Source organism: Megalobrama amblycephala, linkage group LG1 (genome assembly GCF_018812025.1).
Source record: "Megalobrama amblycephala isolate DHTTF-2021 linkage group LG1, ASM1881202v1, whole genome shotgun sequence".
Lineage (NCBI taxonomy): Eukaryota > Metazoa > Chordata > Actinopteri > Cypriniformes > Xenocyprididae > Megalobrama > Megalobrama amblycephala.
In genome coordinates this window covers 6,416,873-6,430,420 of record NC_063044.1, presented here as the reverse complement: position 1 = coordinate 6,430,420, position 13,548 = coordinate 6,416,873, and the positions used below count along the sequence as shown (strand labels likewise).

The 13,548-nt window shown below is 38.3% G+C and overlaps 2 protein-coding genes across 4 annotated transcripts in view; one reads left to right on the top strand and one right to left on the bottom strand.

The window, feature by feature from the left end:
* The window catches only part of coro7 (coronin 7), a 187,274-nt gene extending 181,657 nt beyond the window's left edge, over positions 1-5,617 (top strand). For both annotated transcript variants that reach the window (XM_048181256.1, XM_048181249.1), the window contains 4 exons: positions 173-257; positions 1,542-1,678; positions 1,789-1,854; positions 5,459-5,617. In XM_048181256.1, the coding sequence (XP_048037213.1) occupies positions 173-257; positions 1,542-1,678; positions 1,789-1,854; positions 5,459-5,548 (378 nt within the window). In that variant the 3' untranslated portion in view covers positions 5,549-5,617. The remainder of the gene's footprint in view (positions 1-172; positions 258-1,541; positions 1,679-1,788; positions 1,855-5,458) is intronic.
* Positions 5,618-10,678: 5,061 nt separating this feature from the next.
* Positions 10,679-13,548, bottom strand: part of glis2b (GLIS family zinc finger 2b) — a 54,400-nt gene continuing 51,530 nt past the window's right edge. For both annotated transcript variants that reach the window (XM_048181217.1, XM_048181226.1), the window contains exon 7: positions 10,679-12,898. In XM_048181217.1, the coding sequence (XP_048037174.1) occupies positions 12,180-12,898 (719 nt within the window). In that variant the 3' untranslated portion in view covers positions 10,679-12,179. The remainder of the gene's footprint in view (positions 12,899-13,548) is intronic.

Genomic DNA, 13,548 nt, shown 5'->3' with positions numbered 1-13,548 from the left:
GAGGCTGGGTATTTGTGAAGCAATGAAGAAATATTGGCTTAAAAGACCTATTATTTTTATTATTATAAATTATGTTTAGTTAAATTATGAAACTATATTATTAAAACTATTTATGATGAAATAAGAATATATGTCAGTCATATCTGTTTTGTGTGTTTTTGTGTTCCCACAGGCCAAATATCTGGCTCAGATCATTGTGATGGGCGCTCAGGTGGTCGGACGAGCTTTTGCAAGAGCTTTACGTCAAGAATTTGCAGGTCAATGCAAAGAAATGCCCCATTATGTTCATTTATTTTCATATTTTAAGTCATTTAAGTGCCATATTAATAATCAGTAGCATGTTGTTCCAAACCTGTATGAATTTCTTTCTGCTGTTGAACACAGAAGATATTTTGAAGTTAGTAACAGGACTGTTGACAGCAGCCATTGACTTCAATAGTAGGAAAAAAATACTATGGAAGTCAATGGTTACAGACATTCTTCAAAATATCTTCTTTTGTGTTCAACCTTATACAGGTTGGAAACAACTTCAGGATGAATAAATGATGACAATTTTAATTTTTGGGTGGTTGAAGATATGCCAGCATTGCATTGTCCCAATATTAAATTGTCTTAAAGGGTTAATTCACCTAAAAATTCTGTCATTTATTACTCATCAGTCATGTTAAAGGGTTAGTTCACCCAAAAAAATGAAAATTCTGTCATTTATTACTCACCCTCATGTCGTTCCACACCCGTAAGACCTTCATTAATCTTCAGAACACAAATTAAGATATTTTAGTTGAAATCCGATGGCTCAGTGAGGCCTCCATAGGGAGTAATGTCACTTCCTCTGTCAAGATCCATTAATGTACAAAAAACATATTTAAATCAATTCATGTGAGTACAGTGGTTCAATATTAATATTATAATGTGACGAGAATATTTTTGGTGCGGCAAAAAAACAAAATAACTTATATAGTGATGGCCGATTTCAAAACACTGCTTCATGAAGCTTCGGAGCATTATGAATCAGCGTATCGAATCATGATTCAGATGCGTAAAAAATCCAAACTGCTGAAATCACGTGACTTTGGCGCTCCGAACCGCTGATTCGATACACTGATTCATTATGCTCCGAAGCTTCCTGAAGCCGTGTTTTGAAATCGGCCATCACTATTTAAGTTATTTTGTTTTTTTGGCGCACCAAAAATATTCTTGTCGCTTTATAATATTAATATGAACCACTGTACTCACATGAACTGATTTACATATGTTTTTAGTACATTAATGGATCTTGAGAGAGGAAATGTCATTGCTCCCTATACAGGCCTCACTGAGCCATCGGATTTCAACTAAAATATCTTAATTTGTGTTCCGAAGATTAATGAAGGTCTTACGGGTGTGGAACGGCCTGAGGGTGAGTAATAAATGACAGAATTTTCATTTTTTTTTTGGGTGAACTAACCCTTTAACATGACTGATGGCATGACTTAGTAATCACCAATGTAAGGAACAGAAGTGAAATATAACTGTAGTATCTTGTGTGAATGTGAATGCAGCCAGTCAGGCGGCTGCGGAGGCGCGGGGTCAAGCGGGCAGACATTCTGCGGCTGCGTCGAGCTTCACAGGAATGAGTTTACAAGAAGCCCAGCAGATTCTGAACATCACCACATTAACACCGGAGGAGATCCAGAAGGTAAGAAGAAGCTGTTTCATCATAAACCAGATCAGCACACATGACACACTTATTACAGCATTCTGTAATGAAATATGTTTTAATTTGATATGGTTTCATTTTCTTTTCAGAATTATGAGCATTTATTTAAAGTCAATGACAAAGCTGTTGGCGGTTCTTTCTATCTTCAGTCAAAGGTAAGCAATGAGGCAAACAATCAATGTTTTTCCCCAGACATGTTTGTAGATTTCTTTGTTAACATCTATTGAGTCGCAATAGTGATAAAGCAGGGTAGTGGTCAGAGAAACTCTTGGTTCAGGGTCACTCATGGCTTTTGATCCCATGACCTTTATGTTGGGAGCTTATAGATCTTTAGCTATCAGATCAAATGCAAATTATTAGATTAAAATACAACTAACCTACATGTAGTGTTGTCAAAAGTACTGACCGCGATACCAAGTCGGTACTGAAATTTTAAAAATGTGACGCTTTGAGCGCTGTTGAGTGGATTGGTAAACGCCTCTGATTGGCCATTGTGTTCACGAGCTCAACAGATATGTCTCCGATTGGCTACAATGATCAACGCACAGGAGCGTTTAAAAAGCTAAGGAAGTGAATTTGAAAGCAGGAGAGTTTGAAAACAGGCGTCTATTAGTGACGCCTATCGTGTGCATCTGTGTCAGCGCTCAGTGAAGAGCGTCAATGATGACTATTTACAACATGTTTTTGAAGCGTTGATCATTTTAGCCAATCACAGACATATCTGTTGAGCTTGTGAACACAATGGCCAATCAGAGGTGTTTAAGAATCTGCTCAACAGCACCCAGAGCATCACATTTTTTAACATTTCAGTACTGACTTGGTATTGTGGTCAGTACTTTTGACAATACTACCTACATGTGTATTTTATGGTATTTTGTGCAGTTTTAAAGGGATAGTTCACCCAAAAATGAAAATGTGATGTTTATCTGCTTACCCCCAGGGCATCCAAGATGTAGGTGACTTTGTTTCTTCAGTAGAACACAAATGAGGATTTTTAACTCTAACCATTGCGGTCTGTCAGTCATATAATGTGCGTCAATAGGTTGTTTGCAATCACGTGGTTCTGGTAACGCGCGAAATGCCGGTGGAGGGCAAGCAGTGAAAATTAGAATGGAAGAGATAAGAAAAGTCCTTTCTGTACTGGTTTATAAAAGGTATAAACAGAAAATCACAACATATGTTGGACGCCATCCTTATGCTATGAAGAGGAGCGACTTTTCCGCTGAATTAAAAGACTGTCCTGCCATTGAGGAGGCAGATATAGAGGATGTGAAGCTGCCCTCACGCCGTGTTCAGTTCTAGTCTGGGTTTGTTTATATCGTTTATATCGGTATTGTTTATATTTCTTTCTACTAGTGAAGTTAGAGCAGTATTTTGATTTTCTGTTGTGATTGTGAAAAATGTCGCCATTGTAGGTCATTTATGCTGAATCGAGAATTGTAATAGGAACTCACGATATCGTTCGTGGAAAAAAAGGACGGTAGCCTAATACAATTTTCGCCTTAGTTGAGAAGGTGAGGGAAGACGACTAGCAAATGTAATAATGTCACTAAATAAACCCACTGCCTTTCACTCAAAATAATCACATACTTTGCTGAGTTTTGTATTTGGTTTTTGTGTAATAATTAACATTATGTTTTAGAGTATGACTCACTCACTTGTGAATGATTATAACTTGCACACAGCCACTTCAAAACTGTTCACGAGCTTCTATGAGTTTGATTTTGGTTGTCATTTGTTGAAATAAATACAAAAATACAGCATGTCTGTGTCCTGAACGTGACCCTCCGATTCTCCTCCGTGGTCATATGGGAAAGTGAATATTTACAAAAACAACATTTAAACTAGTTACGTTTACACGCTTCCAACAAATAAATGGATCGACTTCTGTCAGCTTGTTAAACATTTATTTTATTTGGACATTTTCTACCATACGATGGCTGAAGCAGCAGCTCATGACACTATTCTCATGGTAACCAGATCAACATTGTGAACAGAATACTACAAAACTGAAGTGAAAATACTAAATTATAATTAAATAGGATAAAATATCTTCTCCTCCCTGCAAACGATAGCATGAATGTGAATATTTAACCAAGTCAAAAAGGTAAGCAGGTATCCATATTCATTTAAGTATCAGCAGACGCAAAACGCATAAAAGGCGACAACTTTTAAAATTAAAAAACGAAATAAGTTATAAAAAACGGTATAAGTTATGTAAACTATATAAACACCTTCTGGGTTCTCGATTTTATTGTTTTGAGCAACCATAAACGACGCAAAACATGCGAATTTTGAGTTTTTGATAGGATTCCTATATAGAAACATCACTCCCTGCCCTCCAGACTCATTCGCGCTGCTGCTGTGACGTCATGTGCAAACAACCTATGGGAACTCTATCAGTAAGAGTCAAAAAAACATGCACAGACAAATCCAAATGAAACCCTGCGGCTCGTGACGACACGTTGATGTCCTAAGACACGAAACGATCAGTTTGTGCGAGAAACCGAACAGTATTTATATAATTTTTCACCTCTAAAACACCACTATGTCCAAATGCGTTCAGCGCTCTGTTAGTGAGGTCTGATCGCGCTCTGACAATGGCAGTGATCGCTTGCACCCATTGAAGCAAAGCGCGAGAGACATCACTTCCGTCATCAGAGCACGTTTTTTGACCTCACTAACCGGATGCTGAACGCAGTTGGACATAGTGGTGTTTTAGAGGTGAAAAATGATATAAATACTGTTCGGTTTCTCGCACAAACCGATCGTTTCGTGTCTTAGGATATCAGTGTGTCGTCACGAGCCGCAGGGTTTAATTTGGATTTGTCTGTGCATGTTTTTTTGACTCTTATTGATAGAGTTCCCATTAACGCACATTATATGACTGACAGACTGCAACGGTTGGAGTTAAAAATCATCATTTGTGTTCTACTGAAGAAACAAAGTCACCTACATCTTGGATGCCCTGGGGGTAAGCAGATAAACATCACATTTTCATTTTTGGGTGAACTATCCCTTTAACTGTCACTTGGTCGAAGCTAGTGAAATAAGACCTCTGCCAACATGGACAGGCTGCATCTATCAAAAATTCAAGAGACATTTAGGAACACTTGAGATATAAAGAGAAGTCAGTTAGATTCAATAAACTGCATTTATTTATGGTCTTTCTCACAAACATGCACCAAAAGATAGAAAGTCTTTTAGCAAAATTGAATTTAAAGAAATAAAGGCAATTGAATTTTGAAAGAATCCAAGGGGTTGTTTACACTACAACATTTTCAACTAAAAACGGAAAACTTTTTATGCTTTTTTTTCTCTGTTCATTTACAACATGACAATGGCATTTTGGGGACCTGAAAACGCAAACTTTTGAAAACGGGTTTCAAAGATGTTTTTGAAAATTATATCATTATTGTCTTGATACCATGTAAACTACAAAAATGTGAGTTTGTGAAAATGGTGACGTCATTCACATGACATCGCCATCTACTGGCCTGGCATGAATAATACAATTACTTTAATTGATTTAGTAGTTTACCAGGATCCGTGTGAAGGGGATCATTTTCATAACATTGTCATCTGTACACAAAAAACGCAAACTTTTTAGTTTCTAGTACCCTTAGACGATTCTCAAAGCTATAAAGAAGGTAAAGTCTGTCCTTACTGATGTTTAGAATCAGCAGTTTAATAAAAACCAGCCTGTAAATCAATTAGCAGTAAATCCATAACCACATATTTGTGTTTGGACTCTTGTAGGTGGTGCGGGCGAAAGAGCGTCTGGATGAAGAGCTCAGTATTCAACAGCAGCACCACACGAAACCACCAGAGCAACAGCAGCAGACATGATCTCCGTCCTCACGTCCTCCCACTGTAATTATGACCCAGACCCCCAATAAAGCCTGTTCTTTTTCTACATTGAAATGTCAGTCTTTCCATCAAAATGGATGAGTATTTTCTGGACATTATGTGACAGAATGAAGGAAATGTATCTTGAAAGTTCTTGAGTTCTAGAATGTTTTATGGATCAGGGATTTGTTGAACTTCATCCAGGAGCTCATGGAACTTTATAACATATTTAAAAATGTACACTACCGTTCAAAAGTCGGAAAGATTTTCTGTTTTTGAAAGAAGTGTCTTCTGCTCACCAAGGATGCATTTATTTGATCAAAAATACAGTAAAAACAGTAATATTAGTATCTACAATAAAAAAAATATATATATTTTAATGTATTCTTGTGATCAAAGCTGAATTTTCAGCATCATTACTCCAGTCTTCAGTGTCACATGATCCTTCAGAAATCACTCTAATATGATGATTTGATGCTCAAGAAACATTTATTATTATTATCAATGTTAAAAACAGTTCTGCTGCTTCATATTTTTGTGGAAAATGACTTTTTTTCAGCATTCTTTGATGAATAGAAAGTTCAAAAGAACAGTATTTATTTAAGACAGAAATGTTTTCTAACATTATAAATGTCTTTACTGTCACTTTTGATCAATTTAATGCATCCTTGCTGAATAAAAGTATGTATTCATCCATCTGTTCATGGTCAAAGGAATGATCTGGATTCTTTCTGGCTTGATGTCGATTACCACAGAAGGTCTTTTAACACTGTAAAAACAGAAAAAAAGTCATGTTTGCTGTAAAACAAAAACAAAGTCTACAGGTCAAAACATTTTGGATTTAAAATCAGTTCTGGGTGAATTAACTTATTGTATGAGACTGAAATAATTTATTGAGTGGATTTTTCTTCAGTAAAATGTCCTTGTATCCTGTGTCCATCTGTTCCCAGCTATGAAAGATTGGCCAGGCAAGGTTAGTAAGCGATTTTATACGCATACTGTATGATGTTTAAGTCTTGTGGCTGTACTTATGAAACAGTATGTTAATTATTTTTCTCAGTGTAATGTCTCAGCCATAGACTTCAGCTGTTACTGTAAATACTTCAGTCTGAGCGATGATGCTTGACTGTGGTAATCAGCAGTGAGTGTGCAGCAGATGGAGTTTTTTTTTAATCCAGATCATTCCTTTAAAAATTCTTTATGCGTTTGTCTTTAATTTAAGCAGGACTATTGTAAGAGTCTCACCATAAATACTGTCAGTGTGAAGCAATATACAACATGTGTTGCCATTTGAGTGATTAATGAAATTTGGGGGTTTAATGATTAAAGTTAGATGATTATTCCTGTTTGATTGACATATATTACTGTAATTGCATTAAAAATATATTTAATAATTAAATATTAATGCAATAATATAATAAAAGCTACATTTGTTGTATTTAAAATGTCATATATATATATATATATATATATATATATATATATATATATATATATATATATATATATATATATATATATATATATATATATATATATTGGAATCCTCATAAACACTGTGTATATTTTGATCATTCAAACAGGGAGCCAAGAGCCAAGAAAAATAGTTCAGCATCTCATCCGTCACGAGCAAAGACACTGAGTAAACACTGTAAACATTTCAGTCCACTGTACATGAATGCCCCAAACATTCAGCAAAAAAAGACACAGCAAAACGCAATGTGTATATATATATATATATATCAAATGCAAATTTATTAAACATTTGTTTCTTTTATTTTCATTGACATCCTTATCAATATCGTAATAAAATTCCTCTAAAACAGGAGCACACACACCTATGTTGTACCAACTGGAGACTTTTACAGCTCTAAAATTCTGCATGTTCAGCTTCAGAACATGATGCTGGGAAAAATATATATTTATTTATTTATATATATATTTATTTTCATATACTGTATTACATCTACATTTCAACTATAATAAAAGGCACTTGGAAAAATTAAAATACTGATATTAAAATATCTCAAAAATGTGCAAAAAGGAAAAAAATTAAAATGGATACTGGCCTTTCCAGGCCATAGTCTTTTTGTTAACCCTTTGTGCATCTCTGTGTCACTTCAAGAATTGTGTCCTATTATTAGTTTATTTTAGGAACAGACAAACTTCTTTACTTTTAGTGTGAGCTGATTTTTTGTTAAACTTATTTTAACATGGTGCTTAATTTATGTACCGTGTATATATTTATTGTTTTACTGCATTTAATATTTAAATTTGAATATCTAGCTATGACTTTATCCCTGCCATAAAATGTATTGCTTAAGTCTCTCACATATAGTTGCAGTAAATTCGGAGTCATCGGGAACGCACCATCATTTAATGAAGGCCTTTGGAGTCTCCTGTGAGAAACCCTGCGGCCGTCTCCAGAGTGCTCAAAGGGTTAAAGGTTCAAACAGCTTATCTGATATTGAACAATGATGTAGACCTTAATAGGTCTGTGTCAGTATCAGCTCTCTCCAGCCAACAACATGAGGAGAGGGAGAAGGTGGACAAAGAGATTTACATCTTGTTGGAAAGATGCAAGGGTTTATATACATGTCATTCCATATCAACATCTTTCAACATATCAAAGCTCTGCAAAGTGGCCTAGTTTCGAAGCTTGGCGCACGATCAGGACATGGAAACACTGGTGACTTTTTTGTTGCGGGGACTGAGGAAGCACCAGAGCTTTGTTGTCTTGCTCTGTGCATTTCTCTTTTCTTTAGCTCAGTAATTGCTCTGCTTTTCAGTTCTCTTTTCAGGTCAGGTTCAGTTGGACATCACATTACAAACACGTTGATTGGTTGAACGTCCCATATACGGGACAGATGTATGTACACCTCAAACGTCATGGTATGATTATGGGCTAAATGTGAGGGGTTTTGACTCAAACCCTTCCTGCAATATTATAGTTCACCTCCTCCTGTCATTTCTCCCTTGTTCCTCTTGATTCATCAGCTGGAAAAAGCTGAACACAGAGTAGCGATAGCAGAAACGAAGAAATAAAGCAACTTCAACATCAGGAAATGTCACGTCCAAAAAAAAAAAAAAAGTCAGTAAAACAAAACAGCATTAATTGTATAGTTTCCACAAACAATAAAACAAAATAATGATGTAATAAGACTGAGTGTAAAAATGGTTTGGAGAGGAGGGTGGGGTACATGCTTTAAGGAAGTGTGATTATTTCAGTCGGAATGTTTTTACATTACATTCGTTTGTTCTCTAAAACTGATTTTTTTTTCTTCTGGCAATCGATGAGGGGGATAATGGGCATTATTGAAGGATGCTCTAAATATGTCATCTCTGTTACAGAGAAGACAGACTGTTATGTGCCTGAGTTCAGGAGAGAGGTCTTAATCAAGAATGTTATCTTAACCTGAATGAGGTCTTGATTGCAACAGGTTGATCATCAATGGAGGATGACAATGACTGTATTAAAGGGTTAGTTCACCCAAAAATGAAAATTCTGTCATTAATTACTCACCCTCATGTTGTTCCACACCCGTAAGACCTTCGTTCATCGTCAGAACATAAATAAAGATATTTTTTGATGAAATCCGATGGCTCAGTGAGGCCTCTATTGCCAGCAATGTCACTAAACCTCTAAAGATCAAGAACGGTACTAAAGACATATTTAAAACAGTTAATGTGACTACCTTAATATAATAAAGCGGCGAGTATACTTTTTGTGTGCAAAAAAAACTACAGGACTTTTCAACAATATCTGGTGACGGCCGATTTCAAAACACTCCCTCGAAGCTTTACGAATCTTTTGTTTCGAATCAGTGGTTCAGATTGTCTAAACGAAGCCTCGTTTACTGAAATCACGTGACTTTCGTGCTCCGAACCACTGATTCGAAACAAAAGATTCGTAAAGCTTCAAAACAGTGTTTTGAAATCACCCATCACTAGATATTATTGAAAAGGCGTTATTTATTCTTGTCGCTTTATAATATTAAGGTAGAAACACTGTACTCACATGAACTGTTTTAAATACGTCAATAGTACCTTTCTGGATCTTGAGAGGTTCAGTGACATTGTTGGCAATAGAGGCCTCACTGAGCCATCGGATTTCATAAAAAATATCTAAATTGGTGTTCCGAAGATGAACGAAGGTCTTTCGGGTGTAGAACAACATAAGGGTGAGTAATAAATGACATTATTTTCATTTTTGGGTGAACTAACCCTTTAAGTCTCTCTCACTTGACCCACTTCAGGACTTCAATGCACCTCTCAAAACAAGCATATACTGCTGTGATGTTACAGATAGCGTCACGGAAGGTTGATTTTGCTATTTATTAATTCATATTGAATATGAATATCTCACATATGATGGTTATTTTCTGAATGTCATACCTTAAAGATGTACAACTTGATGTATCTAGTTTTGCACAGAATCAGTTTAAAGTTTTGATTTTCAATTATTATGTTGTACCACATCATACATCATGCAACTGGGTCAAATGTTACATTTTTAGTACTTGGACCATGTGTGCAACATGACGTCAGGAGTTACCCTAAAACTTGACCTAAAACTTGCACAACAGCGTTTGATTCATTGAAGAAAGTTGATGTGGGTCATAATGAAAGGGTCTTAAATAAAAATGCTATCTTTTGGCCACCTGAATAGTGTTTTCTGCGCTTTATCATTAAGTCCCTACTTCAATCTCTAGGTATACGTTCAGATTTTTAGCATAATTATTATGGGGCAAACTGTGAAAGCCAAGTTTTGGAGGCCCTTAACTGTTGTGATACACCCAAACTGGTGTATTGCATTCCACTATTCTGCATCAGCCAAAGTCCTTCGTTTTACCCTGCCATTCTATTATACTTAAAAGCAGGATAATACTGTTAAATCTGGCCCTTGGTTCAGCAAGTAGTGTGCAGTACAACTGATGGCCAGAAGATGGCACTATTTACAACAATGCCATGTTCTATGGGGTGTTAGCATAACTGCTGGGTGAGTTTGTGCCCTTGTATGACTTAAAACTCAGTCAGTCTGAGCCTTGTGTCTCTAAATCTCTTATTCAACACAATAGAGCTAGTCAAAGTTTTCTATTTCCTCCTCCTCAGAGGACAGATTGTCGTTCATACTTTGTCTATTTTTATTCAAAGATGTATGCTTACAATGCAGTGACACAGCTAGCAGCAAATGCAAGGTTCGTCATATAGCTTGCAGTAGCATTGAGCTAAGGAAGTTCACTTGCATGGGATGCAGAGGGTGCCTAATGACTGAGGTGGGACGTGGGACAGTCTGAAGCAGGAGGGTACAAATCTGCTCCTAGAGGGCCACCTTGCTGGAGAGTTTAGCTCTAGCGCTAATTAACACACCTGAACCAGCTACTCAATGTTTTCAGGATAACTAGAACTTCCAGCCTGGTGTGTTGGAGTTAAACTCTGCAGAAAAGTGGCATTCCAGGAGAAGGATTGGGTACAACAGATGCTGATTGTCGGCAAGTAAACAAGCTGCTCTTGTCTGACCTATGCCCTCAACACCCCTTTGCAAACCTAACCAAACCCATGCGAGTTTAGCCTCCAAGATCTCTAGCTTGCTGAGCTTAGAGGTCTTTTCTTAATGCACGGAATGGCTTGAAAGTTGGTTTGTTAATAATAATAGCATACATTTGTGTCTTTAGTGTGTTGTGTACACTGTCGTCCAAAAGTTTCTCTTACGCATAAATACACAGAAATTGTCTCTTGAAGCAAGGGCACAGATTCCCAAGTCTGCTGTTTAGATCAGTGCTCTCATTAAAAGGAAAACAATGTGTACAAGACTTGGGGTGTCCAATCCTGCTTCTGGAGGGCCACCTTCCTGCAGAGTTTAGACAAGAGGTCTCCAAACTGCCCTGGAGGGCCACTGTCCTACGAAGTTCAGCTCCAACTCCAATTAAACACATATGAACCAGCTAATCAAGGTCTGTCTAGGCATACAAGAAACTTTCAAGCAGGTGTGTTGGAGTTGGTTGGAGCTAAATACTGCAGGACAACAGTTTGGAGACCAAGGATGGGCAACTTTGGCCCTTGAGGTCCACTGTCTTGCAGAGATTAGCTCCAACCCTGATCAAACTCACCTGTCTTTTTTAAATTAGTTTGTTCAGATGTGTTTGGTTAGGGTTGGAACTAACTCTGCAGGACAGTGAACCTTGAGGGTCATAGTTGCCCACCCCTGATTTAGACCCAACCATAATTAAACAGATAATCTAGGTCTTCAGGATTACTCAAAACTTCTAAGCAAGTGTGTTGGAGCAGGTTGGAGCTAAACTCTCCAGGAAGGTGGCCCTCCAGAAGCAGGATTGGATACCCCTGGTAATAAGATGAGCCAGAAATGAAATGGAATGGAGTGGAATGTTTGGCCACTTTCTGAAATGTTATGTTAATTTAGTTTAAAGATATCGTTATTACCACAAGAAACAGGTAGCAGTGTCTGTCTGAAAGGTAGAAATTAGAACTGAAGTAGCACTAAAAGTTGGAGAAGAGGGCGTCACCTCTGAGCAGAACTAAATTTGCTTTGTGAAAACCCCCCACAGGCTTGTCTCTGAACTCTGACCCCTTTTCTACCCCCACCCTTTGCCGTTCTTCTGGAATGTGGTGCTCAGTTGACCACAGCTGGCTTCAGCACCACCTGGCCAGAGGGGATGACAACCCAAGACAGAGGGTCATGGGATGCTCCCGTAGACAGGTTGAGCACGCCACCATGGATCTCGTCCTCGCCTTCCTCACCCCTGGCCTTTCCCTTGCCATGGTCCCTGCGCTCCGAGCCCAAAATGGGCACCATGGGCAACCCCAGCGTGGAAGATGAGAAGGTATGAGACAGCAAGGGTGACTTGGCCAGACCAAGTGGCGAACCGCTGAAGGACAAAATGGGCGTCCCCCCAAGCCCAGCTGGAGGGGAGCTTGGGCAGCCCAGCGTGCTCAAGTCCAAGGGGCGGGGACTGAGGGGGGACAAGGGGAGGGAGCCTCCAAGACCCTGCAGACTGTGACCACCCAAAAGAGCAGCGGCAGCACCAGGAATAATGATGTGGGCCCCACTGACATAAGTCAGCTCAGACTCTTTCCCCGCCCCAGGGATCTGCCCTGGCTTCATCAAGGAGCCCACTCCACCCGGACCTCCCTGATCCTGGGCTACGAAGTGCCCATGAGCCTTGATATGCTTCCTCAAGGAGCTGGGGTCCGTGTAGCGTTTCAAGCAGCCCACCATCTTGCAGTAGTAGGGCTTGTCCACATAGTGTGTGCGTGTGTGTTTGAACCGGTCACTGGAATTGGAGTAGCGCTTGTTGCAGCCCTCGTAAGGACAGATGTAGGGCTTCTCTCCTGAAATACAAGCACCAAGTTAGCCAGGTCATGCAGTTTTCATGTATCTATCCATTAGGGGTGTAACAGTACATGTAACTGTCCTGAACCATACGGTACGGAAGTCACGGTTTGGTTTATGTGTACGGTTATACAACAATGTTTGCTAACTGCCACAACAGGTAAAAGAGCAGAAGAAGAACCGTGCATACGCGAATGATTTGAATGCTTGAAAACAAAGTCCACTAGGTAGTGCGCACACATTGAATGCATCCTTCTGCACTCGTGGAAAAAGCAGAATACTTTGAAAGGCTTGCGCACTCAACTGCACAAGGGTTGGGCTTGAACTTTGAATGTTTAAATATATTTTAAGTGGAGCAAATTGTAACACTCCTAATTCACAAGTTTTATTTTTCATTATTCTATTTATTTTGTACTTTTATAACACAAGATGCTTTTCAGTTTTGTAGCTGATTGTGACCACATACCTTTTGTTTTTTAACAGCCCTGCCAAAAAATATGACCTATGTAAGAGTGCATACTCTTTACTGCTTACTGCTTAATACCCTATAGGAGGCTATACTGTACCAACTAGGGGACTAAATGCCACTAGATGGAACAAACTGTGATTTGCAATACTGTCTGTTCAAAGTAAAATATTAAATTTGTTC